Source organism: Brassica rapa, chromosome A01, assembly GCF_000309985.2.
Source record: "Brassica rapa cultivar Chiifu-401-42 chromosome A01, CAAS_Brap_v3.01, whole genome shotgun sequence".
In the NCBI taxonomy this organism is placed as follows: Eukaryota; Viridiplantae; Streptophyta; class Magnoliopsida; order Brassicales; family Brassicaceae; genus Brassica; species Brassica rapa.
Window position 1 is genome coordinate 9,052,453 of NC_024795.2, and position 24,642 is coordinate 9,077,094.

Below are 24,642 nucleotides of genomic sequence, written 5' to 3' on the forward strand. Positions count from 1 at the left end.
TGGAATTAGGGTTTAAAATTTTATAAAAAATAAATACTAAAATAAAAAATAAAAAATTTTAAAAAACAGTTTCAAAAAGTATTTTTAAATTATAAAAAGAAAATTTCAAAAAAAAAATAAAAAAAAAATTCAAAAAAAAAATTATAAACATTTCGAATCTGAAAACATATAATCTGAAACTATAAAAATTTTTTTTCATTTTTTTTATTTTTATTTATTTATTTATTTTTGTTTGTTTATTTAATTTTAAACCAAGGGTATTAGGGATATTTTACCATTTAATGAATGTCATTTTTGTGACTTTCTCATTCTAGTGCTATTTTTGAGACATAAACTTCAAAAGGTGCTATTATTGACAATTGCCCTAAAATTTATATGAAAATAAATATTAGGTGTGTTATTTATAAAAATATATATTTTATTTCATTATAATTATCGGTGAACAATGCAAATTCGTTGGACCTTAGAGCATCTTTAACGCTAAATGCATTTTAAAGTTTCTTAGTTTTTGACTTTTAAAAAAAAAAAAAAAAAAAAATTATAACTCAATCCAATTGCGGGCCGCCATGTGTTGGTGGGGCCCGCAAACAGTGCAGAAAACAGCCCATTACCGATCCTTAATTCATCACTTCTGCTATCGATTTTTGTTGTTTTTGTGGGACCCCAAGATTAAGAAACCCACTTATAACCTGGGTTAAAGATGGTCTTAGTTATTTAAGAACATGGTCTTGTTATAGGCTTCTTGGAACAGATCTATCTAGGGGTGGGCAAATAAACCGAACCCGAAAATCTGAACCGAATCCGATCCGATAAAAATGAATCCGAACCGATCCGAACCCGACATAAATACCGAATGGATCCTGTTTTTTGGTATATTGGGTTATGGGTATTATCCGAACCGAACCCGGACCTAAATGGATATCCGATAGAACCCGAAACATTTATAATAACAAAAAGAACTTCTACCAAATATGATTTTAATTCTTAATATGTATCCAAAATACTTTAAGATATTATTGAACTTTTAAAATAATTATCTAATACATGAAGGTTGATGGTGGAATGTAGCGGTTGAAGCCTAAAGTTTTTTTTTATTTTGGTTTTGTTTTCATTGAATAGTGTTTCTCATTTCATGAGAACTTAGTTTTTATTTTATGATTTCATTTATCTGGTTTTCTTTCTATCACTAACTATGTTTATCTTTCGCTTGATTTTGAATGATCACGTTTAATATTTTTTCTTATTTTTGAATCGATTTTACTTATGTTTTGGCTATTAAAATATGTACAAATCATGTATTTTAAATTCGAAGAACCGATTTCATTTATGTTTTAGTTACAAAATAGGTATAAATCATGTATTGTTAAACCGAAGAACCGATTGGGACCCGAACCCGAAAATACAATGGGTTATACCGGTTCTTTGAAGATTTACTAACCCCGACCCGAACCCGATATAACTCGAACCGGTCCCGAACCGAACTTTTATATAACCCGAATGGGGTTGATTTTGATAAACCCGAAAAACCGAAACCCGAACGGATAAAACCGAAACCCGATTGGGACCCCGAATGCCCACGCCTAGATCTATCCATTGAAAACATTATTTTGGTATGAATTTTGTTTAAGATCACATTTATGTGATATAAGTTTACTTTGTATTGCGTTGATTTAAAATATTGTATATTAGTTAAAAACATATGTTAATATATATCTTATTTGTGTATAATTAAATCCCATTAATTTTTAAGTTTTCTATATTTTAATTAAAATATCTTAATTCATATTTTAATATATTGTGCACTTGTCAAAATTTATTTTTATAATCGATTTGATTTTGTTCTAATACTAATGAGAGAAAATGCCACCTAATATTCATCCATCATCAGTATAGAATTAATATGAGTACTCTCTCAAAGTCTTCATCACGAATAATATAGTCAAATCATAATTAGACATCTTTTTTCTCTATTAATCCTCTCTATTTTATCAAATTTCTCTTGTCTTTTCAATTACTTTCTTTTCTTTAAAATTTGTTTCTACTTTTTGAATACGTAAAACTATGACGAGAAGAAAATACTTGAGAACATATTTTTATAAGATAGTTTGGCCAGGAGGAATGAAGAGGCACACTTACAAGTTTTAACCATGTTGAACCCTTTTTGAATCATGTCAATAAAATTATATGCATCAATGAAAATTAATACGAAAACTCAAAATAACACAGAAAGTTAAGAGCTTTGTAGCAATATATAAGCACACGTGTTTTGTTGAAGATTTTTAAAGATTGTCAATTGATTAATAGAAGATTGATAGAAGTAGCATGGAGAAGTTGAAAACTACAGACATAACCGTAAACACACAATTATTTCGCTCAACTACTACCTAAAACATATAGGACATCATCATCATGTTCTTCGACTAAGTGTCACTTGGTGATCTCTTTGGTGACTGGAGGAGGAACATCGACTGGCCCGTTGCAGTTGCCATCGTCCAGGAGGGCCGACATGGGCTTCTCTTTATCATCAGACACATCTTTGGGGCTCAAGAAACTCGGCTGGTTTGTGGACGACAGCAGCCTCGCCCACATCCTGTCTGTGATCACCACATGGTTCTGTTTCTCCGTTATTCTCTGCAACATCACAACCAATCCACACGATGATTATGGTATTAAAAGTACATCTCGATGATGATGACATAAAGATAATGCTGGTTTATTCATTAGTTTAGTCATTTAATCAATCACGAACATTAAATCGGTTTTGTAACTTACGTAGAAGGGAATGTAGGTTTGTCTTCCATTCACTAGACCACTGACGTAGCCAGTGTATCCAGCCATCGCACCGTGAACTGCGCTCTGAGCCAGAAGCGTACAATAAACATTGTCTGACGCATTGCTAGGAACAGCACGAATCATGTACGTTGGATCTGAAACCAAAGACAATCAGAGCTAATAATCTAAACCGCCAAGAAACTCATAATGGAGAAAGTGAATGAAATGTACCAATGTACTTAAGGTTCATCACCATCTTCTTCTGATTAAAATGATCCTACAAACCCAAGTAACAAAAACCAAATTTTAACACTTAAGGTTGGTTGGTTTAATCTGATTCTACTTCTGTGTAATTTGTGGCTTTACCTTGATGCTTTGTGAAAGCCAAAGACCAACATCGTTAAGAAGTTTGTTACCAGAAGCATCTTTGAGAGTCATAGACTCCATGCTCTTTGACATAAGATCTTGCCCTGCACCTTCTGCAATCACAAGCACCATGTGACCGCTCTCCTTGAGCCGTTTCTCTATGTACGCAAACAGTCCGCCTTCTCCTTCCAAGTAAAATGGTGACTCCGGAATCAAACAACAGTCCACATCTCTGCTCGCTAGAGTAGCGTACATCGCTATGAACCCTGTTAAATCAGTGCACACACTTGTCAGATAATCTAACAAGAGAGCTTGAAGAAGAAACAGAGTATGTTACATACCGCTGTAGCGACCCATAAGCTTGACAACACCAATACCGTTCTCTATACTCTCGGCTTCCACATGTGCTGCGTTGATAGCTCGTTGAGCTTCTTCTACAGCTGTGTCAAACCCAAAAGATTTGTCTATCACCTGCAACAAAACAAAAATGTGAGACGTTAAGTTCCTCTATGAAGGTGAAGTGAGGAAGAGAGGGATACACATACAGGTATGTCATTATCGATTGTTTTTGGGATTCCAACAACTGCAACTTTCAGGCCACGTCTTCTAACTTCCTACATGGTTACAATCATACAAGATCGGTCATTTCTGAATTGGTACAAACTTGCAATGGTTAAAATGGGATTTCATTACCTCAAATATAACGGATGCGCCTCGCTGTGTTCCATCTCCACCTATAATGTAAACCTGGACGATGACAAAACAAACCACATCAAGAACTCATGTTTATATGTACCTTTAGTGGCGGTTATAATCCAAAAACCTGATTGATTCCTCGGTCTTGAATGCTGTCAACGATCTTTGTAGTATCATGACCACCTCGTGAGGTCCCAAGGATGGTCCCTCCTCGCTTATGGATATCATTAACGACTTTGGAGTCCAAGGAGACAGTGTTCCTAGCATAGAAGCCTCTATATCCACCCTGAAAAAAAAGATTCAATCTTAGAGAAAATGAGACAAACAAGAGCGTGAATGTGTCTAGATGAAAACTTACATCTATTCCCAATATTCTCTTCACTCCATACATGTAAGAGAGACTGCTCACGATTTCCCTAATCACGGTATTAAGGCCGGGACAAAGACCCCCACAGGTAACAATGCAAGCATGGACTTCATCAGATTCGAAGTAGACCTGCGGAGAGAGAGATAAGTCAACAAGAGATCCTATTTCAAGTGAAGCAAATCTAGCAAAAGGGGAGAAACCTTTTGACGTGGCCCGGCTCGTCTAAAGTGAATGCCCCTTGGACCATCCTTGTGAACAACGATCTGAACAACAAGGAGAAGAAGCAATAGAATGAGCTATAAATTCTCAAGGATGACATGGGTGTTATAGAAAGCTCCAAACCAAAAAAATAAATATAAAGATACCTTCTGAGGGACAGTGTCATCAGCATCAACAAAGTATTGCCTGAAAGTTTCCACAAACAAAAGAAGTCATGTTACAATTTGCAAAGGTAACATAACTTGAAATTGAAATTGAGTATCAGTGAAAAGATGACTCACTTAACCACAGAGTAAGCTGGATTGTCTTGCAATGGATTATGATAAGTCTGCAATCAAATAGAACCAAAATAAATAAATAAAATTACAATTAATCAAAACTTAACAACACATAATAAATGACTAAAAGCCTAAAACCATTTATACAGGTTTTTGAGCCAGATCATAACCCTTTGGGACCCAGATGCAAAAGATCCCACTTTCTAACTTGGGCAATCATTTTTACTTGTTCAAAGATTCATTTCATCTAATCTAAACTTCAAAAAAAAAAAAGTGAAAAACTTGCACAGACATGTATCTAACTTAGATCAAGTTCCTGTCTTTATCTGCAAATGTATAGATCATCAAGAGAGAGGGAGAGGAGGAAACGTACAGGAAGACCGGGAAGGTAATCGGAGAGATGGGGAACGTCTTCAAGAACATAACCACAAGAACCAGTTATGATCTTCGGCTTGCTGCTCTCCACAGTGCTCATACCGACGCACGAAACTGGAATAAAAACTATAATAACCCTTTCTTTAAAAAAAAAAAGAAGATCTATACGAAAGAAGAAGGTTAATGAATGATATGAATGTGGAGATCAAAGACAAAGGCGAGCCACTTTTATAGGATCAAAAGAGTTTGACCATGGATGGAGTTTGTAATCAAATTTCAAAAACCAGAGAGAGAGAAAAGAGAGAGTAACCAGTTAAGCTACTACGAGGTGGTAGGGAATGGTGGTTTTGGCAAGGGAGAATATTGTGGGTGGGTATCTATTCTATTAAAATAGCAGTGTGACCAGTTGATAAAAGTAGGATCCAACTATTATTTCAACAATTCATATATTTTCTTATAGAAATCTCTTTTTTATATAATAACTGCAACGATATCTATTTTCTGAATGTAACTACTTAAATTGCATAATAATCGGCGGCCACTTTTCGTAACTACATTTATATATCAGTATATCAATATTATTAATACATAATTCAATACGATTATTATTTTGGATTTTGATTTTTGATGAACACTCAAACCCTCAGAATTGAATCCAGTCGCAGAAACCCAGTTTTTACTCTTTGAATCTCAATCAAACCTGCAAATAGAAGTGTGTAAACAGTTTATGAGATTCATGGTGACTTACAACCGCTATCTTTCTCATAGTCGGCCACTATATCAAAATCATCAATTTTTTTTTTACTTTTTTGGGTTTCTATAGGTTAATATCCGGTATTATATGTCAAATTTGTAAGGTTTAAACGTAAAAATCAACGAATACGCATAACAATCGATGGATTAAATAAGAAAAACAATGGCTGCTGTAAAACTCTTTTCTGCGTAACCTAATTCGAGTGGGGAAGAAGATAAGAAAAATTACGTTTATGCCATTAATGGGAAAAACAAAAAAAAAGATAGAAAAGATGAAACACGATGTGAGTAGATCAAACCCAGGCTATGTAAACATGTGTGTGCTGTGTTCCACTAGGCCACCAAAGTTTTTTGCAAATTATTGATTATTATTTATTAAGTCTGTCAATTAATCATGCTATTAATAATTAATTAAGTATGTTTAAAGAGGAAGGTATAGCCTATATTACTCTATTCAAATTATAGACTACATGTAGGGGCAAGAGTTCGGGTTCGATTCCAACTATTCAGATATTGGTCTTTAGATTAGAGATTAAAACCTATTTGGATATTTATAAATTTTAGTTCGGATTCGGTTTGGATCATTACGGGTTTTCAAATACGGGTACTCATTTCAACTATGTAAAATTATTAAAATCTAAATATACCATATCTATTCTATTAAAACGATAGTATGACACATTAATAAAAGTAGTATCCAACAATTATTTTCATATATCAATTTTATTAAAACATAATTAACACTAACTACGTTGTAAGTTAAATAACTTCCACTATAAACTCCTAAATAATCGGGACCCACTTTTTATATAGCTAAAACTGCTGAGTTACTTTAATTCCATAGCTTTGGTTTCTTATATAATATAGTTTAACACATGAACTCCACTAGCACATTGTGACAAGTAATTTACAAATGAATCATTTTTAAAGAACCTTTTAAAAGAAATACCTAAACATAGTAGCACTTTTTGAAAAAGAACCTGATAGCACTTGCTAAAAGTACATAAAAACAACAACAATGACAGGAGTTGATTACATAATTCGTTTGATTTCTGTTAAATACCAAATACTAGTGGTTTGCCGGCGCTACGCGCCGGATTTTTATAATAATTTAAATACATAGTTTAGCTATTAAAATGTATTTTGTTAAATTTTTCAAATTTTATTAATATTTTAAAAACTATTTGTCAAAATTATAAAACTATTTTAATTTTAGGTTTAGTTCCTACATCATTGATTATTAGGTTTAGAGAAATGGAATAGTTAGTAAAATATAATAGATGCATGAAAGTCGTATTAATATTCACATAAAATATTTTATAACTTGAGGTATTAGTTTTTGTTGTTTTGCAAAGACTTTGTAATAGTTAATCTTATATTTTGGAAATGGTCAATCAAAACAAAAATATTTTCCAAACCACCAATACTCTAAAATTGTGTATTATAAAAGGTTGTATTAACTCTTTTTATTATAAAGCATCTAAAATTATAAAATCAATGTGATATATATTTAATAGACGAATTATCCTATTTTGACTATTATATAAGTATATATAAATTTGTGACTTTAATTATATAGATATAAAACCAAATTAATTACATATTACTTGTTGTTTCATTAAGATAACTAATTTAAATCTATATATGGAAAACTTGATTACCATAAATTACATAGTTTTTGCTTAACAAATGATTTCATAAAAATATTTTTTTAATTAAAAATTATGTTAAAGTATAGAAAAAAACTAATAAACTCATGAATGATCATGAATAGAGTGTGTACTGGATTATTTTATAGATCCAAATATAATTATATTCTATATCGTAAGTAAAATTTGAACTTATGTTCAGAAATTTATCAGTAAAAATCTTAATATCTACAAAGAAATATAGCAGATACTGAAATGACCTTTTAACATATACTTTATCTTCAAAATTTAAATAATGGAATAAAATATAAACATGTATCCTTTAAATTAACTACCATTTTCTATCTTTTTATTTATTATATAAAACACGTTCATAATTATATTTTATTGTGCTATAAAATTGTAATTATATTTTTAAAATACTATATAATTTCCGGTGCATATAATTTTCTTGTATATATTTTGAATATTATTACACCATTTAGCTATTTTACTTTAATGACATATATAATAAATCTATATGCATAATGTTTAGCTTGATTTTTATTTAAATTTTAATCTTGTATGATTGTTGTATATTTATTAGGTACACGTACGTGTTTTGAAAATAATTTTATCTATTCTTTTTTTTAAATTGTATATATTCAAATTTTAAGTATCACAATAAATTTTTGATAAACTTAACTAATAATAAATAGGTTTTCCAAACAATAAAAATAAATATTGTTTTGCTATTGTTGTTTCATTTTTATATTAATATATTTGGAATAGAGAAGATTGAGTATTAGATACATGCTTCAACTTGATTTAATTAGTTATAATTTGTGGTCGTGAAATTGATAAGCATGTCTAATACTTTGTAGAGAATGTTACGTTAACACTGTTTTGAAAGTAGATAAATTTCGACTTCCTGTTAAGTGAATAGGAAATGATGGAAATAACATTAGTGCAGAGAATGTTACGTTAACACTGTTTTGAAAGTTGAAGTGATCAAGACAAATGTAGATCTTTACGTTATACAAATGGAACTTTACCCCAAGTAACGAATCAAATGGGAGACTGTTGTTACAATCTTAAAGAGCTTTTGACACCTCGTCACATGTTACATTCAGTGCTATTAAGAAGATTATATGGTCTGGTAATTCCTTGGATCAACCACCATGTTCTCATTCTCAGCCAGAGGCTCCAATGACGGTTAGACAGGTTCCTCTGGAGCAGAACTTTCTGAACTGCAACCAAGCAGATGCTCCATCCGATATTTGTTCACTCTGTTTAGTACCATGAGATTAAAATATGGAAAACAGAAAGTTCAAACGTAGATTGATGTCAGATAATGACGTTGTAAAAAGTTATATACACCTTAATGAGTTTGTTTTCACAGATCCACCTTGATTCTTTTTTTCAGTCTTAGACCTTTTCTGATTTCTTCGCCTTCTTGCTCACAGCCGCAGAGGCGTCAACTTCATGCAGTTTGATTTCTTTTCCCGACCATTGATATGTAGCTAAACGCTTTTCCTCGAGCTTCACTATTTGTTCTTGTTCGTTGTCCATTAACCTGCTGCTCCACTCCTCTGCTAAGCCTTATTCCTTTTCCATTAATCTATTTAGATAGAAAGATTCGTAGAAAGCGTAATTTAAAGGCAGACGTGGTGGTTCGCGATAGTTAGCTTCTCGTCAAAGAGTCGACGCCTTTCTTCACATGCCTAGCCTCCCAGAAGGCGGTGCTTGAACAGCGGCCAGATATCAAATCGCCAAGAAGGGTGAATGAATTGGCCATCGTCGGAGTCGGTAATTAGCAGAGAGTATTCTTCTATGTTTCGTTGAGTTTGTGCTGTTCATCGTAGGGAGCTTGGAGATTTATAGTCGCAGCTTTCGTCAGTTACCAAGTGAGATGATGAGCTCAATTGAATGCTTGAGAGGGGTCGATTGAATGCTTCAGAGAGGATTAGTGGATTAATGACGTTAAATATAGGTTTAAAGGACGTATTAATTAGAACGTTAGAAGTAACGAAAAGTTGATCGGCGTCGTCGTCTGAATCGCAGGTTGAGTGAAAGTCAAAACTTAGATTTAATTGGACTAGTACAAAACGTGTGTCTAAATGCCCAAAACAACATATCTATAAACTAAACTTTAAACACAACATAAAAGCCCACACAGCAAAAGCAAAACGATATTCGCTAGTTTAATATTTTAGGAGGATGCCAGCTGTCCTGTTTTGCCCTATGCAGATTGCTGATGTGGCTTAATGAGGAGAGACTAAAGTCTCCTTTATTATATAAGATAATTCTCCTTGTGGGCCTTCGATCTCAAAAAACGGGCCAAAGAAAACCCATTTCCCTAATCACCTTGAGCATTTTCTGGTATACATGGACCGTGGATCTCTCGCTGATGTTACAAGAGACGAGTGAAAACAATTCTCAACCATATCTTGCTGTTCTCTATAAATAGGCCCGTAGATTTCCCTAATCATATCCAAGGTTGCTGTTAGCTGTAATCAAAAGATAAAAAATCTTTTAATCTTTTACCCCTCTTTTGTGTTCGTAGGTTTTGTAAGGCCTTGTGTACCTCCTACCTGCACAATGAGAAGCATGTCAACACAGAGAGACGTTAAGCCATCAAACCTTCATGTGGAACCATAAAGAAGAAGTCAAAAATCTCAGACTTTGGTGTCAGTGCAAGTATTACATATCGGTATGAAAAGCATTTTCGAATCTTTTTCGATTTCGTGACAGTGACACCAAAACACACTCCTGAACACGACTCCTTGATTATATTTGTCCTTGTTTAATAGCCTGAGCACATATGATTACTGGCGTATTAGTATAAGATAATACAGTTATTGATAATTATAAGAGAAAATTATATTACACAAAGTCAAGGTACATTTTATTTAAGAACACACACAAACATGACATGAAATTACTCTCAAATAAAAAAAACACACACAAAATAACACATGACATCACTCAGGGGAAATAAAACACACAAAAACAACACATGACATCACTCAGATTTCCAAAAGCAAGAACCTTACATCAAAGGAACAAGCTACTTTATTATTACAACAATGCATTTCAGGACATGACTCAGAACTTCAAACCGGAATCTTTGAGTTTCTCCTCCATGATAATGTCGATTTTGTTCCCCATCTCTGGAGTTAGATAATTCTTCCAGTCACCAACTATCCCTTTGCGGAAATGGTTCTTGTAGTCAATGCCATTGATCGATTTTCCTGTCTTGTTAACCTCCAAGCTGCTGAGGCTAGGCAGAGAGCACATCTCCAAGATCTCATCCACAGCTCCATTGTTTACTTCTTCCTCAGAAAAGGGACAACCCAAGAACTCCGCAAGTTTCTTGACCTGACCATGAGGATCTGTCTTCACTTCATCGTACCTCATAAACATAACACGCTTAGGGTTTTCCAAGCTAGCTTTCCAGTAACTCAGGATATGATCCCAATAGGGACCAAACAAACAAACCCCGCTACAAAAGGACTCGAACATAGACTCAAGAATGCTTCTGTCCTCTTCTTTATTCAGACACCTGCATATGATATGCCAACGTGACACCAGAGAATCCTTAGCATCCCTGCAAATGTACACTACCTTGCAAGGAGAGTCTTTGAGAGCTTCTTGCAGCGTGTGGTACGGCATGTGAGTAGAGAACAGCCTTGGAGATGACGATAAGAGCTTGGTCAAGTCCGGTTTTGGGGTGTCGCGGTACAGATTCATCTCAAGAACCGGTACGAGGTTATGAGGATTGTTGGATAAAAGAGGATGTTGATCCTCAGAAGAACGGTTCTTTGATCTCTCAAGGAGGGCCACGGTGAGTGCCTTGAGCCATAAGGTACCGCATTTGGGGAAGGATGCGACGATGACATCGGTGTCTTGAGGCTGAAAACCTCTCTGGACATTGAGGACACCTTGGAGAAAGTTGTAGTAATACCAAGAACCTTGGTACTTGCAGAGGTTTCCACCAAGGTACTCTTTCTCTGAAGGAAGTGAAGAGATTAGAGTCTTGGTTTCGTCAGTTAAGTCTTCTTCTCTCAAGTTCATCCAAAACTCTTTCTTCTCCATTTCGACTTTTGTTGGTTACAGTTTGTGCGTTATCTTCAAATCCCCTAGCATCGCTATTTATATTGAAAATCTTGTATACTACCTAAAGAGGCAGTTATTAAGTATAAAGGAAAAAAAGAAAAAAAAAATAGATACCTATGCTAAATAATGAATTATTATGATAGTTTCTATATTTCTTGATTATTTTCTTACTATGAACTTAATAACATAGCAATAAATCAACAATTTAAGAAAATCATGACTTGATTAGCTGTATTAACAAGTATTTAAACTAAATAAATGTAAGTTCTATATTCCCTCTCTATTTTTCAACAAGTGTCAATTTAACATTTTTTTTCTTGTTACACAAAAAATATCGTTTTAGAATTTCAATGCATTTATACTTATTTTTAACTGAATATTAATTATAAAAAATAATTAAATTTATTTATCTAAAATAGTATTGGTTAATTAGATGTAATTAATGAAAATATAAATGTATTTTAATCTTGGAGATATCAGAGTAAAAATATAAATCCAACCTTCTTATATGTGAAAAGTGTCTAAGTGACGATCTATATAAAACGGAAATAAGGAGTTTTTTTAACCTTGGAAATATCAGAGGCCCATGAAGAAGTCCAAACTAATCCACAAAAAAATGGTGTGGCACACAGATGGATTTCCACTCAACTATTCAAATCACTATATCTGAGTGGCCACAAGGTGAAGTGTAGTGGGATGGCTTCGATCTTGGGTTTCTTAGCAATCCTAAAGTCCTCCTACCACTAGACTACCACCTCGTGGTTAAGTATTTGTTAATATGATTTTCATTTTTGTAAAAAAACTAATAAAAGCATGCATGCATTAGTTATTAATTTTGACATATGTAATAAGTGATATAAAGCAGAAGGTAGGAATAAATCTTATTCCAACTTAAATTTCGAATCATTATAAGACCTACAAGAAAACTGATCTTTTGGCTATGCCTCCTCAAAACCATGTTGTCACGGACCATCTTTCTATTTAAAACAAAATATAGAGTTAGTACATTGGACATTAAAACCTGATAATTAAAGAAGGATAATAATCTTCTTTGTCCGATAGAAATCTAAAAAGATTTCAAAGTATTTTTGTTTTATTCTGGTTCCAAGGATTCTTTTCACGTGCTACTCAATCCGTACCCCCAAGTAGCTCAGTCTTTGGCTCAGCTTGTGCGCGTCTAGCCAAGATCTAGTTGATGGTTAAATTGAATATCATAGCGTCTAGGAGGACTAGGACACAAATCACTTTAATCCAGACGTGGTATTGTTTAAGAAGGTGCAGCTTTCTTCTAGATTTCTTCTATATGGTGCAGAACTTCTTATAATAGTATAACTTTCCTGTCGCAAGTTCCATTTTAGCTAGGTTCTGCAACTTGTACTTTTTTTAAGGTAGTTAGTTTAGCATAACCAAGAAGTAAATTGTTTCTTATATTTAATCTTGTAACTAATCGTTTGGTTTCCCTGGGTAAACAGTTGGCGGGAAGGGTAATTTTACTAGTCATGTAATACTATTATATTAAAAAACTGCACATTGTTCAATCATAAAATGATTAGATTTGTATACTAACTCCCAACAATACATGTTAGTTGTTAGGTTAGTTTATAGCAAAAGCAATTTAAATTTAATCATTTTGCAAGTTGCTATAACTAACCTAACAAAAATTGTTTTCGGCAAAGCAAAAATTATTTTCCAATTTCTTCATCGCTTGGCATTGCATTCATTTGTGCTGATAAATCCTCAGTGCACCTAAATGAGTGAATGTCCTGTATCTGCTCCACAGAGAAAGGCGAAACATCCTGATTGGGTTCATCACTCTACACCGCCTGGTAAGTTAAGGACAATTTGCAAGTTGATTGCCCAAGCGGTTTTATATGCTATCGGGAATGAGAGAAACAAAAGGTTACATACTTCTGTGGCTAGGCACACTTATTTAATTACCAAGGAGATTTAAATCATTCTGAAGGCCAAGCTGTATGGAATGGATCAGGATGTAAGAAACACCAACAGGCAACAGGATCACATCAACTCAAACAACCACCGGAGACACGTACCTGCATTCATGGTTTCAAAACTTTGCGACATAAATTCCCAAGTTCAAGCCAAATTCTGAAATTGTTGTTGCACATGTGTTTTATTTTCTGCTTTTTACCTTGCCTGTGCCAGCCTATTTCTTTCTGTATTTTCTGAAACAATGTCTCTCTCGGGAATAAAGATAAAAAGGAAGTTAGTAAAAAAAGAAAAATTATTTCTCGTATCGACAAGAGACAACATCATTGACTGACTTTGTATACATATATAAGTTTACATCGATTATAAAATTAACTTTCCATTTTAAAAAGTATTATAATTTATTTTATGATTTATAAACGCAACCAGCAAAACTAACATCGATTTTTGTTTAAGATCACCTATAATTATTTTATATAAATTTTTTCTAGTTCATTGCATTGTTGTCTACTACTGGTCTCTAATGTAAGATACATAGTAATTACTGAAACAAATCTAACAGATTGCAGGTGTAAATAAAAATGACAAGGAACAAATATGACTTATAGATATTCTCAGTTCTATTTATTCGTTTATAATATATCATTTTCCTTTACTAATCTATATTAATACATTGAAACAGAAGAGGTATTGTAGCTTTAACGGTAGGAGTTTAACGCACAAAGCCGACCGAGGATTCCTCCGCTAATCGCAATTGGCAATTTCTAATATGGTTAACTAAGAGAAATGAGTAACGGTTTAAATGATCTAATAAAAACATGAGGCGAGAGAAAAATCAGGTATAAACAATTTGGGATAAGAGCCAACGTTGTCCACAGCTTGCACGTACGTAATACATACACATTATCGTTATTCTTTATCCATTTTCTATTACTGAAACCGTATCTCTTCGCTTATCTACATGCATGCGTAACTATATATACACAAACTTATCTTAATTTTGTTGTTTACTACAACGAAACACAAACATCTTGACAAGAACTCAACTCTTTGTTCTCAAGCATTGTTCAATAAACCTTTTTTATTTTTTTCATTTTGGTGTAAGACTTGAAAAAGGAAAATCAGATAACTATCATTGACGAAAAGAAAAAAGATGAGCATTCACGATGGTAGTCTCATTTGGACAACGAACGAAGATGTTGTTGAAGGAGTTTCAAGATCCTCTGCAAAAGATCCATCTGATTCAACAGAGGACGCCTCCTCTTCTTTTTCTTCAAATGGGGCTTTTGACGATTTATCAGACCTCATCTCTCAGCTACCGACCATGTAAATGACTCTATTCACTTGGCGAAACCTTTTTACTTTCCAGGTTATATAAAGAACATAAGTAATAAACCATAGGGATTGTTGCTTCTTGGATTGATCAGTATAGGGGTTAATATACAGGCAGCAACCTTGAAATATTCATCTCAACATCTCAGAATCATTTCTTCACGCTTTGATTGATCACATAAATTGTGTTGACAGTATTTTGTTTTTTGGTTGTTTTGTTTCACATAAATCATTTAGATGAATATTTTCTTATTATGTTTTCACAGCCACGAGAAGAAAGGACTTTCAAAGTATTACAAAGGCAAATCTCAGTCATTCACATCTCTAGCAAAGGTAACATGCCTTACCGATCTTGTCAAGAGAAGACCAAGAATGAAGATATGCAGGAGCTCTGGAGGGCATTTGGATCAAACCTGCAAAAGGCTATATCGAACCAACGCTACAATCTCCATGAAAGCCACAAGAACAGCATCTTCAACTCGTTCCAATTCAAGATTAATTAACCTTGAACCATTTCATGATTCAACTACATTAAGTTCAATGACATGACAATAAACTTTCCGGTTCAGTGTAACAGTGTAATCATTTGTATACAAGGTCGCCCAAGATAAATGAAAATAAAAGATAATTTAGAGTTAAAGAACGTCTTTCTCGCTACTTGAACATAATAAAAAATGCCAGAACAGATAGTACTCTGGTCTTTGGAGTCGTTTAATTGTGATAGTGATTAGCATCATCAAATCTTGTAAACAGGGGTGATACCAAGAAGGTGGAAGCATTTCCGCATCACTACAGCCGTCGCTTCACAAAGTAGGAGACGGCTTGCCTCCTCTGGCGAACCAATGACCTGTAACAAAGTAGATATTTTTAAGTGAGATTCAAATAATGGGCTATGAAGTTTGATATCACAATGTTAAATAGAAACGTAGAATGTCTTGAATCCACACCTGATGAATGGAGTAGAAGGAGGTGTAGCGTTCAGATAAGTCGTAGAGGTAGTGACACAACACGTTCGGCAACAAGTTGCTGCAAGCTTCCTCAACCGTCTGCAAATCGTTCACACATGGGTTCAGCAATTTGTTCATCTTGTTACCCAGAAAATGAAGTCAAATTTGAACGTAGTATCTAATGATCCGCATGTTTTACCTCAGCAAATCGAAGCAAGTGAAGCCCCAGTGCTCGTTCTTCAGGATGATCCAATGCTAGCTTTTCTGTCTGCAATAGAGCGGATGTTGAAACGTAAGAATAATTCTTTATCGTACGGTGTATGGTATGAGTTTATAACACAGTTTCTTAAGGTGTTTGAGGATCCCTCAGATATGAAACCACAAATGAAGAATACAAGATAACTCCATAAGGGGCTCAGGATGTGCACGAAATCAATCTTAACACTTCCCAGATTTAAACCATCACTATAGACACTGGCATGTAGTTAACAGTTAAAAACTTCAAAAAATTGTTTAAGCTTTCAAACCAAATAGATTGAGACAATGGGAAAGTTCAGTTGTAGTCAATCGGAAGAACAGAGGAACAATGAATAAAATTAACTTATGATCATGCGGCTAACATACCTTTTTCAGCTTATCTATGTCTTTGCCAGATTTTCTGATGATTGAACAGATCCGAGCATGAGCGTAAAGAAGGTAAACGGCTGTATTTCCCTGTCATGACATGTGACCAATAAGCATTGGCTAGGATGACTGCATAATGCAATTATGTAAACTAGGCGGCAAATTCCAGTACCTTGTCACTAAGCATTTGATCAAAGTTGAAAGTATAATTTGTCAATCTGTTGTTCTTCAGATCAGCATACCTTGAAAGAATATTAAACAAAACCGCATGTTAGCAGTAGCGTGAAAATATTAAAATGCCAACTATCAAAACTTCTGGTTGAAAATTCATCATACTTGTTCAGTTTGATTGAAAAAAAAAACTAAAACGAGAATAGACAAAATACTCACTTCACCGCACCGTATCCAACTGCCTCAGCTGTTTGGTCAAGCTCCTCGGGAGTCCATTCTTTGTCCTTACCTAAACGCAGAGAAACAACATATATAGGATGAACACAATAACTAGACAACGGTAATGGTTCAACAAGCTGACACAAATATAGATACCACGCTCAATAAGGGCAGTTTTACTGCGAGTCTTGGCCTCATCTAGCAAATCTACTAGGCGGACTACATCTGAAGATCGAGTTCTAAATCGCTTGCCATCATCCCCAAGGACGAGACCAAAACCAACATGATCAACTCTAGGGTAAGTTTTATCACTGTCTGGAAGCCACCCTGCTTTTCTGGCAGCCTGATTCATAGTAACAGGGTAACCACAGTTACGACTGACAGTTTTAAGCAAGACACGTCAGAAACATAAAATAAAAATATTCATCAACCCCACTTTGAAGAACATATTAAAGTGTTGCTGCTGGCCAACATCGGTAACATATACAATCCACTCAGCTTTCTCTTCATTAAGCCGATACCTGAGACAGGCAGATTTGAGTATCAGCAGAGAATTCATTATTAAACGATAGGCAAAATACAAACACAATACGTCATAATATATGAGATGTATTTTCCATTAAAAAAATGTAACTAAGATACAAATTTTATAGAAGAAAAGATAACCCACCAAAGAGCAGTCAGATCAGTTGAGGCATAGTTAAAACCACCGTCACTCTTTACAACCATGAGTGGGATGTTAAAGCCTTCAAGGAAAATCACACGAGCACCCTCACTTTCTTCAATCAACCCCTTGCTATCCAATTCCCCGATTACGTTAGCGATATAGGGGTTGTAAAAGCTTTCACCCTGGCATGAACCAATGAATTTTTCATTAACCATCCATACACCTCTTATCTTTCTAGTCTGTCTCAAAATAATATAGTATCGATATTTCTTCTTTTACCTTTTCTTCAAGCTCAACTTTAAGGCGCTGATAAACCTTAGCAAACTCAGTTCGGCTGATTTCACAAATCTTAGCCCAAGCCTTGCGGTAAATAGGATCTCCACCCTACACCAAAGAAACAGAAAAAAAAAGAGAGACAATTGAGTAGTTTAGATCTTGAAACCAAGGCAGTTGCATATTGAGACACTGCCAAACAGAAGAAAGCACAAATTTGGAGAAATGTTATTTACCTGTAGACGGACCACAGCCTTTTGTGCTTTTTCCTTGAAGTCCGGATCTTCATCAAATTTAGTCTTTGATTTTTTGTAAAACGTCTGTTAGATGACATATGAAAATAGAAATTAAATTGATATAGTTCTTCACGTATAGCGTACTATGCAATTATAGGTAAAAAGAAAAGCCATATGATGTAAAGCAACTGACCTGAAGATCTCCAATGGCTGTTTCAGTCACACTCTCAGTATCAGGAAATTTCTCAAAGAGATACTCAATGAGCATGCCAAACTGCAGAACAAAAACGGCTTTTATTTCTTTGATAAACATTGGAATAAAACAACAAAGCACTTGGTTTCAAGGTTAAGAAATTATTTGAAGAGCAGAAATAGCTACCTGTGTTCCCCAGTCACCAACATGGTTTCTGCGCAAAATTTCAACCTTTGAGTACTCGAGCATGCGAGCTAGCGTGTCACCGATGATGGTTGATCTCAGATGACCAACATGCATTTCTTTAGCAATGTTGGGAGAGGAAAAATCCACCACCGCTCTCTTAACTGGAAGAGTAGGCGCCCATGTGTCAATCCCATCAATAAGCATTTTTTCAATACTCTGCATATTAGAAAACATAGATTATTTATACGACTGATTAAAAAACAATTATACAAGTGAGAAAAACAGCAAGAGCACCTTAGCCATCCACTTGCTTGATAGTACAAGATTAACAAAACCAGGGCCAGCTACAGAACAAGTTTCCACCATCTCAGAAGCAGGTAGATTCTTCGAAATGGCCTATATACATAAGATCCAATAAGAATCTGCTACAGGACACAGAGAGCATACAAAATACCCGGAATTCTAAAGACCAAACAAACCACCAACCTGTCCAACAGCTGGAGGACCCCTGAACTGAGTTCCCTTTCCTTTAATTACGGACCATAGACCCATTGCATTGTTACTGCAGACAAGAATATGATGTAAGAAAAAATCTAATTTAACAAAGCCAAAAAGGAACTTAATTCAAACTTTTTAGTCCCATTTGAATTAAGTGAAAGAGAGAGCACCATTGGTAGTCTCCAGGCTTTCCAGGAAGAGAGGCAGCAACCTCGGTCTCAACACTAGTACCATCAGGAACCGTTATTCTCAGAGACGCATCAAAAAGCTTCTCGACCTCGCGTTTTAGATTCCCCGTGAACTCTTGACTCTGTCACATCACTCAAAAATATCAGTTAATGAAACGGTGAAAGAAGATTACTATATCACACAGTCTCCTGGATTAAAAAGAAAACACTTTCTCATGGATTAAAACAAAGAACTTACAGCTGCCATGGTTGCCACTGACTTTGATCTGGTTGCAAAAGCAAGTCTCCTACTCGTCGCTCTCAATACACCTGTCTAGGTTACAAAACCACACAAGCCGAATCAGTACATGCAAAATAGCAAACTCCATAAAAAAAAAAAGAAGAAGCAAGTTTCATCAAAGCATTGCCACACATCATGGTCAAATAAAAACTAAACCAAACTAAACGTTTATCTTCGACAAAACACGAAAGCTTGCTAAGAAAGCTAATCAAACGCATTCTGAAAATTTCAATCAAAATCTGGCAACACTGAGGAAAAAATCAGAACATGCTCACAGTACGATGATTAGAAGCTAAAATCAACTCTCTCAACACTCTTATCTTAACAAATATTGCAATTGAAATGTCACTATATGATGAAGCTGAAGCTCGAGAAGCAATTGCGAGAGCAGAAGCCAACAGAGATAACGGCCGAGAGAAACGGGAAGATTAGAGTTTGGAGAGAGGATTTTACCAGAGAGAGAAGAAGAACGAGAAAGAGGATTGAAGGAGCAGAGAGATGACGGCGGTGTAGCTGTAACCGGGAAAAGGGTTAGCCTTACTGCCATAGCTCTAATAATCTCATTTTCCTACTTTTTTTTTCCTTTTTAATTTTTCTTAAAAAAAAAATAATTTTGTTTAAGCGAATCAGGTGTTGGGCCAGGCCCAGTATGTAAATTAGGTCATGTCAAACGCGAACGTGATTTGGCGTTTCAAACAAACTTAGCGGCTGCGATCGCCAGATCAGGGAAGCGCACAAAACAACGGGGAATTCACAGAGTCGAGGAGGAAGAAGAAGGGAGGAGGGATCGTACCACGGTGGATGATATCAAAGGATCTGCGGTAGACGGCGGCAGGAGGAAGGAGTAGAGCCAGTGGCGAGAGATGTATCGTTACGGTTTTTGATACTACTGGAAGGGCTAAAATGAGTTAGAACTTGTAAGCTCACGTTTTGATATTTATTTCCACATTTTCTTAAAATTATACCTTGTCAACCAAATCCATTTGACTCTTTGAACCGATTGTGGGACCCGAACCGACCAATAGTCTGATATATGAACCAATGTTTTGAAAATTCATATATTCAAATTCAACCGGTTGGACCGAGAAATCAGTCAATAATTTTAAATCATGTTTTGACCAAAAAAATAAAAAAAAATTAAATCATGTCATAAATTGTATTTTCAGTTTAGTTATCGATGTACAATAAAAAATTTGTTAGAAAATAAATGTCATTTTAATTTCAACAAAAATTTATAAATAATAGTTTTTAATTAGTTGAAATATTTTTATGTGTATAGTTTATGATTTTGAAAATATACTGTTTTGTAATTTGTTTGCACAAATCTAAAACAACAATGACCATGTAACATAATGAATATTTAATTATTATCAAAGCAAATGTTATGATGAAGATAAGATGAAAGAACAATACTTGAAGTTAAACGTCATGTTAGTACAATATTGAGTTAAAATGCTTTGAGATTAAGATTTCAACTAGTTTAGTCTTCATTCAATTACCATCAACTTACATTTTTTTGGTAAAGAGTTTCGTCAAAACTACATTGATCATAGTACAAAGAAACTGATAGGGATGTGTTTATTGATATTCGGATGTGGCAAATCTTTAAACAATACACAAGAGTGAAAATAATTATGAAATCAAGAATATGATTTCTATATAAACTAAAAAAATCAAAAGGAATCTGCTCAGAATAGAAACCCAAACGCCAGAGTGGCTACGGTAGCGACAAAAGCAGGGATAGACAAGGAAGCGTCAGAGGTAGGGCTCGGAGCTGGAGCCTCCACGGCGGCTGCATGTTGCAGAGCAGAGAAAGCCATCATAGCCACCAAGACAGCCTCAAAGAGTCTCATCTTCATTGCATCCATTGTTAATTACTGAGAAAGCAAAAGAAGAGATCGTTTATGTATTTGTGTGTTTTGTGGTGTGTTGCTATGTGCTGCGACTTGTGTGTTATATATACACATGGATGCGTGTTAATTAGGCGAACTGTGTGTGGATCACTTTACAGTTTAATTAGCACCAGCCCAATTAATCAATTTTGAATTAATCAACACAAAAATCATTAACGTGTTTGAGCTCATCAACTAAATATTTGAAAATAATTTAGAAATAAACAGCTGGAAAGAACAATGCAGCCGATTTTAGTTGTTAGAGAGATGGATATGATTCAAAGAATATACAGTTATTGAGGTGTTGTGTGTTTCAATTGATACAGTTCATAATAGGAACGTTTTTGTTAATAAAAAGTAAAGTATATATGAAACTGTTGTTTTCCCCCTGTGCCAGTCGTGAAATGAATAGAAAATGAGAAAATGAGAGAACCAATGAGCTGTGTGGCTGTTTATTTATAGGTAAAGAATGACTATGATTGATGGCAGTATGGCACCATGTGCTCTTAGGTATATAATTGGCTCAGTCCATATCCATTTCTACCCCAATTATTTCTCAAATATTCGTAAAAAGAAGAATTTATAAATGGAAATTTTCATTTTCTTATACAACAATACACATATTATTCATAAGGCCGACAAAAAAAAGAGTAAATTGTACATAAACATGTTTTCTTTCTTGGAAACCAAGAAATCAAAAACACACGCACAAAACCGAGAGATCCAAAACGTTGGTTTAGAACAAACACCAATCCTTTATCTTAGAAAGTTAGAAAGTGTAAATTATATCATATACAGAGACAGAAAGATTGGGACTTGCGATCAAATGAAAAAATGAAGATAATTTTAAATATTAATGCTCATCCACTTTGTTCTCTAATCTAAAATCAAACGCCAAACAAGCCTACTTGACCTGGACATATACGGATGATGACAAGCTGTAACGATCTGCAAGCGACCAAAAGAAATATTTTCCCAGAAGATATGAACAACCTTCAGTTACAAAAAAAAAAAAAGATATGAACAAACTTAAAGCAAATCGACAACAGCCCCATTAGCCTTAAAACATTCCGATGTACTTTAGAAACGATTGAACGGTCAACGGTGTTTCAAGTGCATTACTAAACTCGAATTGATTGTCTAGCTATCACCAAGGACCATACTTAAATGACCCTGAATCTTTAAATACACTTCAGAGATACAAACTCTAATCAGGATTATGATTTTTTTTAAACCGAGATCAGGAAGCAAGAACTACAAAGTGACTATGAATGATATATATAAAAAAAAAAACAATATGAGAACTTTACAAAGAAGAGAACATGATAGGGTTTGATAAAATATTGATCACTCAAAATGCAGATGGAAGTGATTCTGATATGTAGCGATGCTAGCTGAAGATGATCTATAAGCGAAAGCGTGATCATCACGATCGTCTTCTTCTTCTTCGTCAACTTCAGGATAAAGCAAACCTGGCGGAGGAAGACAGAGAACGGTCAAAAACCACACAGCGAATCGACCCAGTTCCTGTAGCGGGAATAAGCAGACAAGGTCAAGCATTTCCCGGCTGCTTATGCGGTCCGACGGTGGTATCATCCTTGCTCGCTGCCAAATATCAGCCGACAAAAGGGCTACCGACATAACACTCCCGCCGTTGAACACCATATGTCCGTTACAGTGTTTATTCACAAAACGTTTCTGGTTTCTTTTGAAAGAGATGATGGTTCCGTGATTTCTGTATGATTTGTTTGTATGTTGAGTATACAGAGAGGTCAGGATTTACTTTTTCAAGAACTTGATCCCTTTTGTGATTTTGCCACGTTGACTTGAATGTTTCATTATCAATCATTACACATCATTTAGTGCCTAATCCGGTTTTTACTTTTCTGTTCATATAATATTCAGAAATTAATTTTTGTTTAAAGGTCCACTAGACATTTTTGTATTGCGGAGTTAGAAACACATATCATGAGATCAAAACACAGGATTGTCAGACTATTGAATCCTAATACGTTTTTTTTAAATACATTTTTTTGGTGCGTCTATGTTCTGTTTCTGTGTGTAAATTAATGAAATCTTAGTTCTTTGGAACAGAACTCTGTAGAAATGATAATTTTTTTTTTTTAAATGTAGAAATGATAACTTTAGAAGTGAGAATGATGTTACAGTCTTTAGCATCACATAGTCTATAGCATATTCTCTATACACGCCTGACATATGCTTGAATAACGCACTCATTTCCACTCGGTCAAGATAAAAGTTATACCCTGATACTATTGATGAGTCTAGATTGAATAAATAAGAGTGAAAATCGATGAATAGAAGATTAAGAGAGGAAAAAAGAAAGGGGATAACACCCAGTTTTTGTTAACCGTAATCGATAATGTTTTCACGACCTAAAACAATGATATATAATCGATTATCTATACTATACTAAAAGGGGATATAAGCCATGGAGAGGGTGTCCACATAGGATAGAAAAATCAACCAATCAGAGAACCCGAAATTGTCATGTCATCTCATTTTTTTTCGTAAAAAATGAAAAAACAATGCGAAGGTGAGAATCGAACCCGGGTTAGTATGATATATATATAGGACAGTTACCACTAAGCCATTGAAACTTTCTTGGACACATATACAAGAACCACTAAGTATATAATCACAAACTCTTATGTACATTTACAATAATATGAATTCAACTTTCAAGACTCCGATACTTTGTTTTGTAAAAAAAAATAAGTAAGTGACTAAGCTAATATATTCTTAGAAAGTGTTAGAACGTTGACAAATATGAAAAAGCATAGATTTTTGTTTTGGTGACAAAGTTAAGAATTTTGTAAAAGTAAGTTTAACATATAAATTTTCGTGACAAATATGAAAAAACATAGATTTTTGTAAAATTTTGACAAAAGAACTCATAACATACTTCTCTAATGTCTTAATAAAATATTATTTAAGGGTGCAATAATTAAATATATTAATTCAATAAATTTTGTAATTTATAGACAAAACAATAACACAACAAATTTTGAAACATTTGTTTAACCTATCGATTTTTTTTCATGAGAATCCAACTAAACAAGATAAAAAAATAATTAGATTTACAAATATTTAATTACCATTTTATTCAATTTTGATTAATTTCAAATTATCATAATGTATCTTTTTGAAGTTACAAATATGAAAAAGCATAGATTTTTGTACAATTTGACAAAACAACTCAAAACATATTTTTCTAATGTCTTAATAAAATATTATTTAAGGATGCAATAATTAAATATATTAATTCAATAAATTTTATAATTTATAGACAAAACAATAACACAACAAATTTTGAAACATTTGTTTAACCAATCGATTTTTTTTTCATGAGAATCCAACTAAACAATTAGATTTACAAATATTTAATTACCATT

The 24,642-nt window shown here is 34.1% G+C and overlaps 6 protein-coding genes across 12 annotated transcripts; 1 reads left to right on the forward strand and 5 right to left on the reverse strand.

Moving 5' to 3' along the window:
* Nucleotides 1-2,225: 2,225 nt before the first annotated feature.
* On the reverse strand, nt 2,226-5,477 carry LOC103866006 (ATP-dependent 6-phosphofructokinase 3). 2 transcript variants are annotated; one of them, XM_009143879.3, is made up of 13 exons: nt 5,072-5,473; nt 4,702-4,748; nt 4,567-4,606; nt 4,402-4,464; nt 4,193-4,330; nt 3,962-4,120; nt 3,832-3,885; nt 3,684-3,752; nt 3,480-3,609; nt 3,139-3,404; nt 3,004-3,049; nt 2,773-2,927; nt 2,348-2,631 (listed from the first exon to the last, which is right to left on the reverse strand). In XM_009143879.3, the coding sequence occupies exons 1-13, from the start codon at nt 5,171-5,173 to the stop codon at nt 2,428-2,430; spliced, it is 1,473 nt and encodes a 490-aa protein (XP_009142127.1). In that variant the 5' UTR covers nt 5,174-5,473; the 3' UTR covers nt 2,348-2,427. The 2 variants fall into 2 exon arrangements, with proteins under 2 accessions (XP_033145113.1, XP_009142127.1); XM_033289222.1 differs by having other exon boundaries at nt 2,226-2,631; nt 3,962-4,330; nt 5,072-5,477.
* Nucleotides 5,478-10,340: 4,863 nt separating this feature from the next.
* On the reverse strand, nt 10,341-11,782 carry LOC103866022 (cytosolic sulfotransferase 3). The gene has a single exon (XM_009143894.3). It carries the CDS (start codon nt 11,550-11,552, stop codon nt 10,563-10,565), a length of 990 nt encoding a protein of 329 aa, XP_009142142.1. The 5' UTR covers nt 11,553-11,782; the 3' UTR covers nt 10,341-10,562.
* Nucleotides 11,783-14,431: 2,649 nt separating this feature from the next.
* LOC103866046 lies at nt 14,432-15,492 on the forward strand. Its single transcript, XM_009143925.3, has 2 exons — nt 14,432-14,846; nt 15,119-15,492. The coding sequence occupies exons 1-2, from the start codon at nt 14,674-14,676 to the stop codon at nt 15,399-15,401; spliced, it is 456 nt and encodes a 151-aa protein (XP_009142173.1). The 5' UTR covers nt 14,432-14,673; the 3' UTR covers nt 15,402-15,492.
* Nucleotides 15,332-20,308, reverse strand: LOC103866030 (arginine--tRNA ligase, chloroplastic/mitochondrial). Of its 6 annotated transcripts, none has more exons than XM_033289219.1 (19): nt 20,128-20,288; nt 19,788-19,847; nt 19,293-19,367; nt 19,037-19,176; nt 18,855-18,930; nt 18,663-18,764; nt 18,369-18,584; nt 18,183-18,263; nt 17,990-18,073; nt 17,760-17,864; nt 17,484-17,662; nt 17,250-17,334; nt 16,970-17,156; nt 16,814-16,883; nt 16,596-16,665; nt 16,424-16,513; nt 15,999-16,067; nt 15,800-15,898; nt 15,332-15,699 (listed from the first exon to the last, which is right to left on the reverse strand). In XM_033289219.1, the coding sequence occupies exons 3-19, from the start codon at nt 19,299-19,301 to the stop codon at nt 15,589-15,591; spliced, it is 1,773 nt and encodes a 590-aa protein (XP_033145110.1). In that variant the 5' UTR covers nt 19,302-19,367; nt 19,788-19,847; nt 20,128-20,288; the 3' UTR covers nt 15,332-15,588. The 6 variants fall into 6 exon arrangements, with proteins under 6 accessions (XP_033145110.1, XP_033145111.1, XP_033145112.1 ...); XM_033289220.1 differs by having other exon boundaries at nt 19,293-19,363; nt 20,128-20,284; XM_033289221.1 differs by lacking the exon at nt 19,788-19,847 and having other exon boundaries at nt 19,293-19,363; nt 20,128-20,308.
* Nucleotides 20,309-20,884: 576 nt separating this feature from the next.
* LOC103866055 (arabinogalactan protein 13) lies at nt 20,885-21,536 on the reverse strand. The gene has a single exon (XM_009143934.2). It carries the CDS (start codon nt 21,200-21,202, stop codon nt 21,023-21,025), a length of 180 nt encoding a protein of 59 aa, XP_009142182.1. The 5' UTR covers nt 21,203-21,536; the 3' UTR covers nt 20,885-21,022.
* Nucleotides 21,537-22,573: 1,037 nt separating this feature from the next.
* On the reverse strand, nt 22,574-22,891 carry LOC103866066. Its single transcript, XM_009143944.3, has one exon. The coding sequence runs from the start codon at nt 22,889-22,891 to the stop codon at nt 22,574-22,576; it is 318 nt and encodes a 105-aa protein (XP_009142192.1).
* Between the last annotated feature and the right edge of the window lie 1,751 nt (nt 22,892-24,642).

What these genes read in the sequence shown, in the direction of transcription:
- LOC103866006 (XM_033289222.1), bottom strand. Translation starts at nt 5,173, where the DNA reads ATGAGCACTGTGGAGAGCAGCAAGCCGAAGATCATAACTGGTTCTTGT. An exon ending in AAGACCGAGGAATCAATCAG is followed by an intron (nt 3,886 to 3,961) that starts GTTTTTGGATTA and finishes GTCATCGTCCAG; the next exon opens with GTTTACATTATAGGTGGAGA. An exon ending in CAATCGATAATGACATACCT is followed by an intron (nt 3,610 to 3,683) that starts GTATGTGTATCC and finishes GTTTTGTTGCAG; the next exon opens with GTGATAGACAAATCTTTTGG.
- LOC103866022 (XM_009143894.3), bottom strand. Translation starts at nt 11,552, where the DNA reads ATGGAGAAGAAAGAGTTTTGGATGAACTTGAGAGAAGAAGACTTAACT.
- LOC103866046 (XM_009143925.3), top strand. Translation starts at nt 14,674, where the DNA reads ATGAGCATTCACGATGGTAGTCTCATTTGGACAACGAACGAAGATGTT. An exon ending in ATCTCTCAGCTACCGACCAT is followed by an intron (nt 14,847 to 15,118) that starts GTAAATGACTCT and finishes ATGTTTTCACAG; the next exon opens with CCACGAGAAGAAAGGACTTT.
- LOC103866030 (XM_009143899.3), bottom strand. Translation starts at nt 19,881, where the DNA reads ATGGCAGTAAGGCTAACCCTTTTCCCGGTTACAGCTACACCGCCGTCA. An exon ending in ATCAAATGCTTAGTGACAAG is followed by an intron (nt 16,514 to 16,595) that starts GTACTGGAATTT and finishes ATGTCATGACAG; the next exon opens with GGAAATACAGCCGTTTACCT. An exon ending in CCTTCTACTCCATTCATCAG is followed by an intron (nt 15,700 to 15,799) that starts GTGTGGATTCAA and finishes ACTTTGTTACAG; the next exon opens with GTCATTGGTTCGCCAGAGGA.
- LOC103866055 (XM_009143934.2), bottom strand. Translation starts at nt 21,202, where the DNA reads ATGGATGCAATGAAGATGAGACTCTTTGAGGCTGTCTTGGTGGCTATG.
- LOC103866066 (XM_009143944.3), bottom strand. Translation starts at nt 22,891, where the DNA reads ATGGTGTTCAACGGCGGGAGTGTTATGTCGGTAGCCCTTTTGTCGGCT.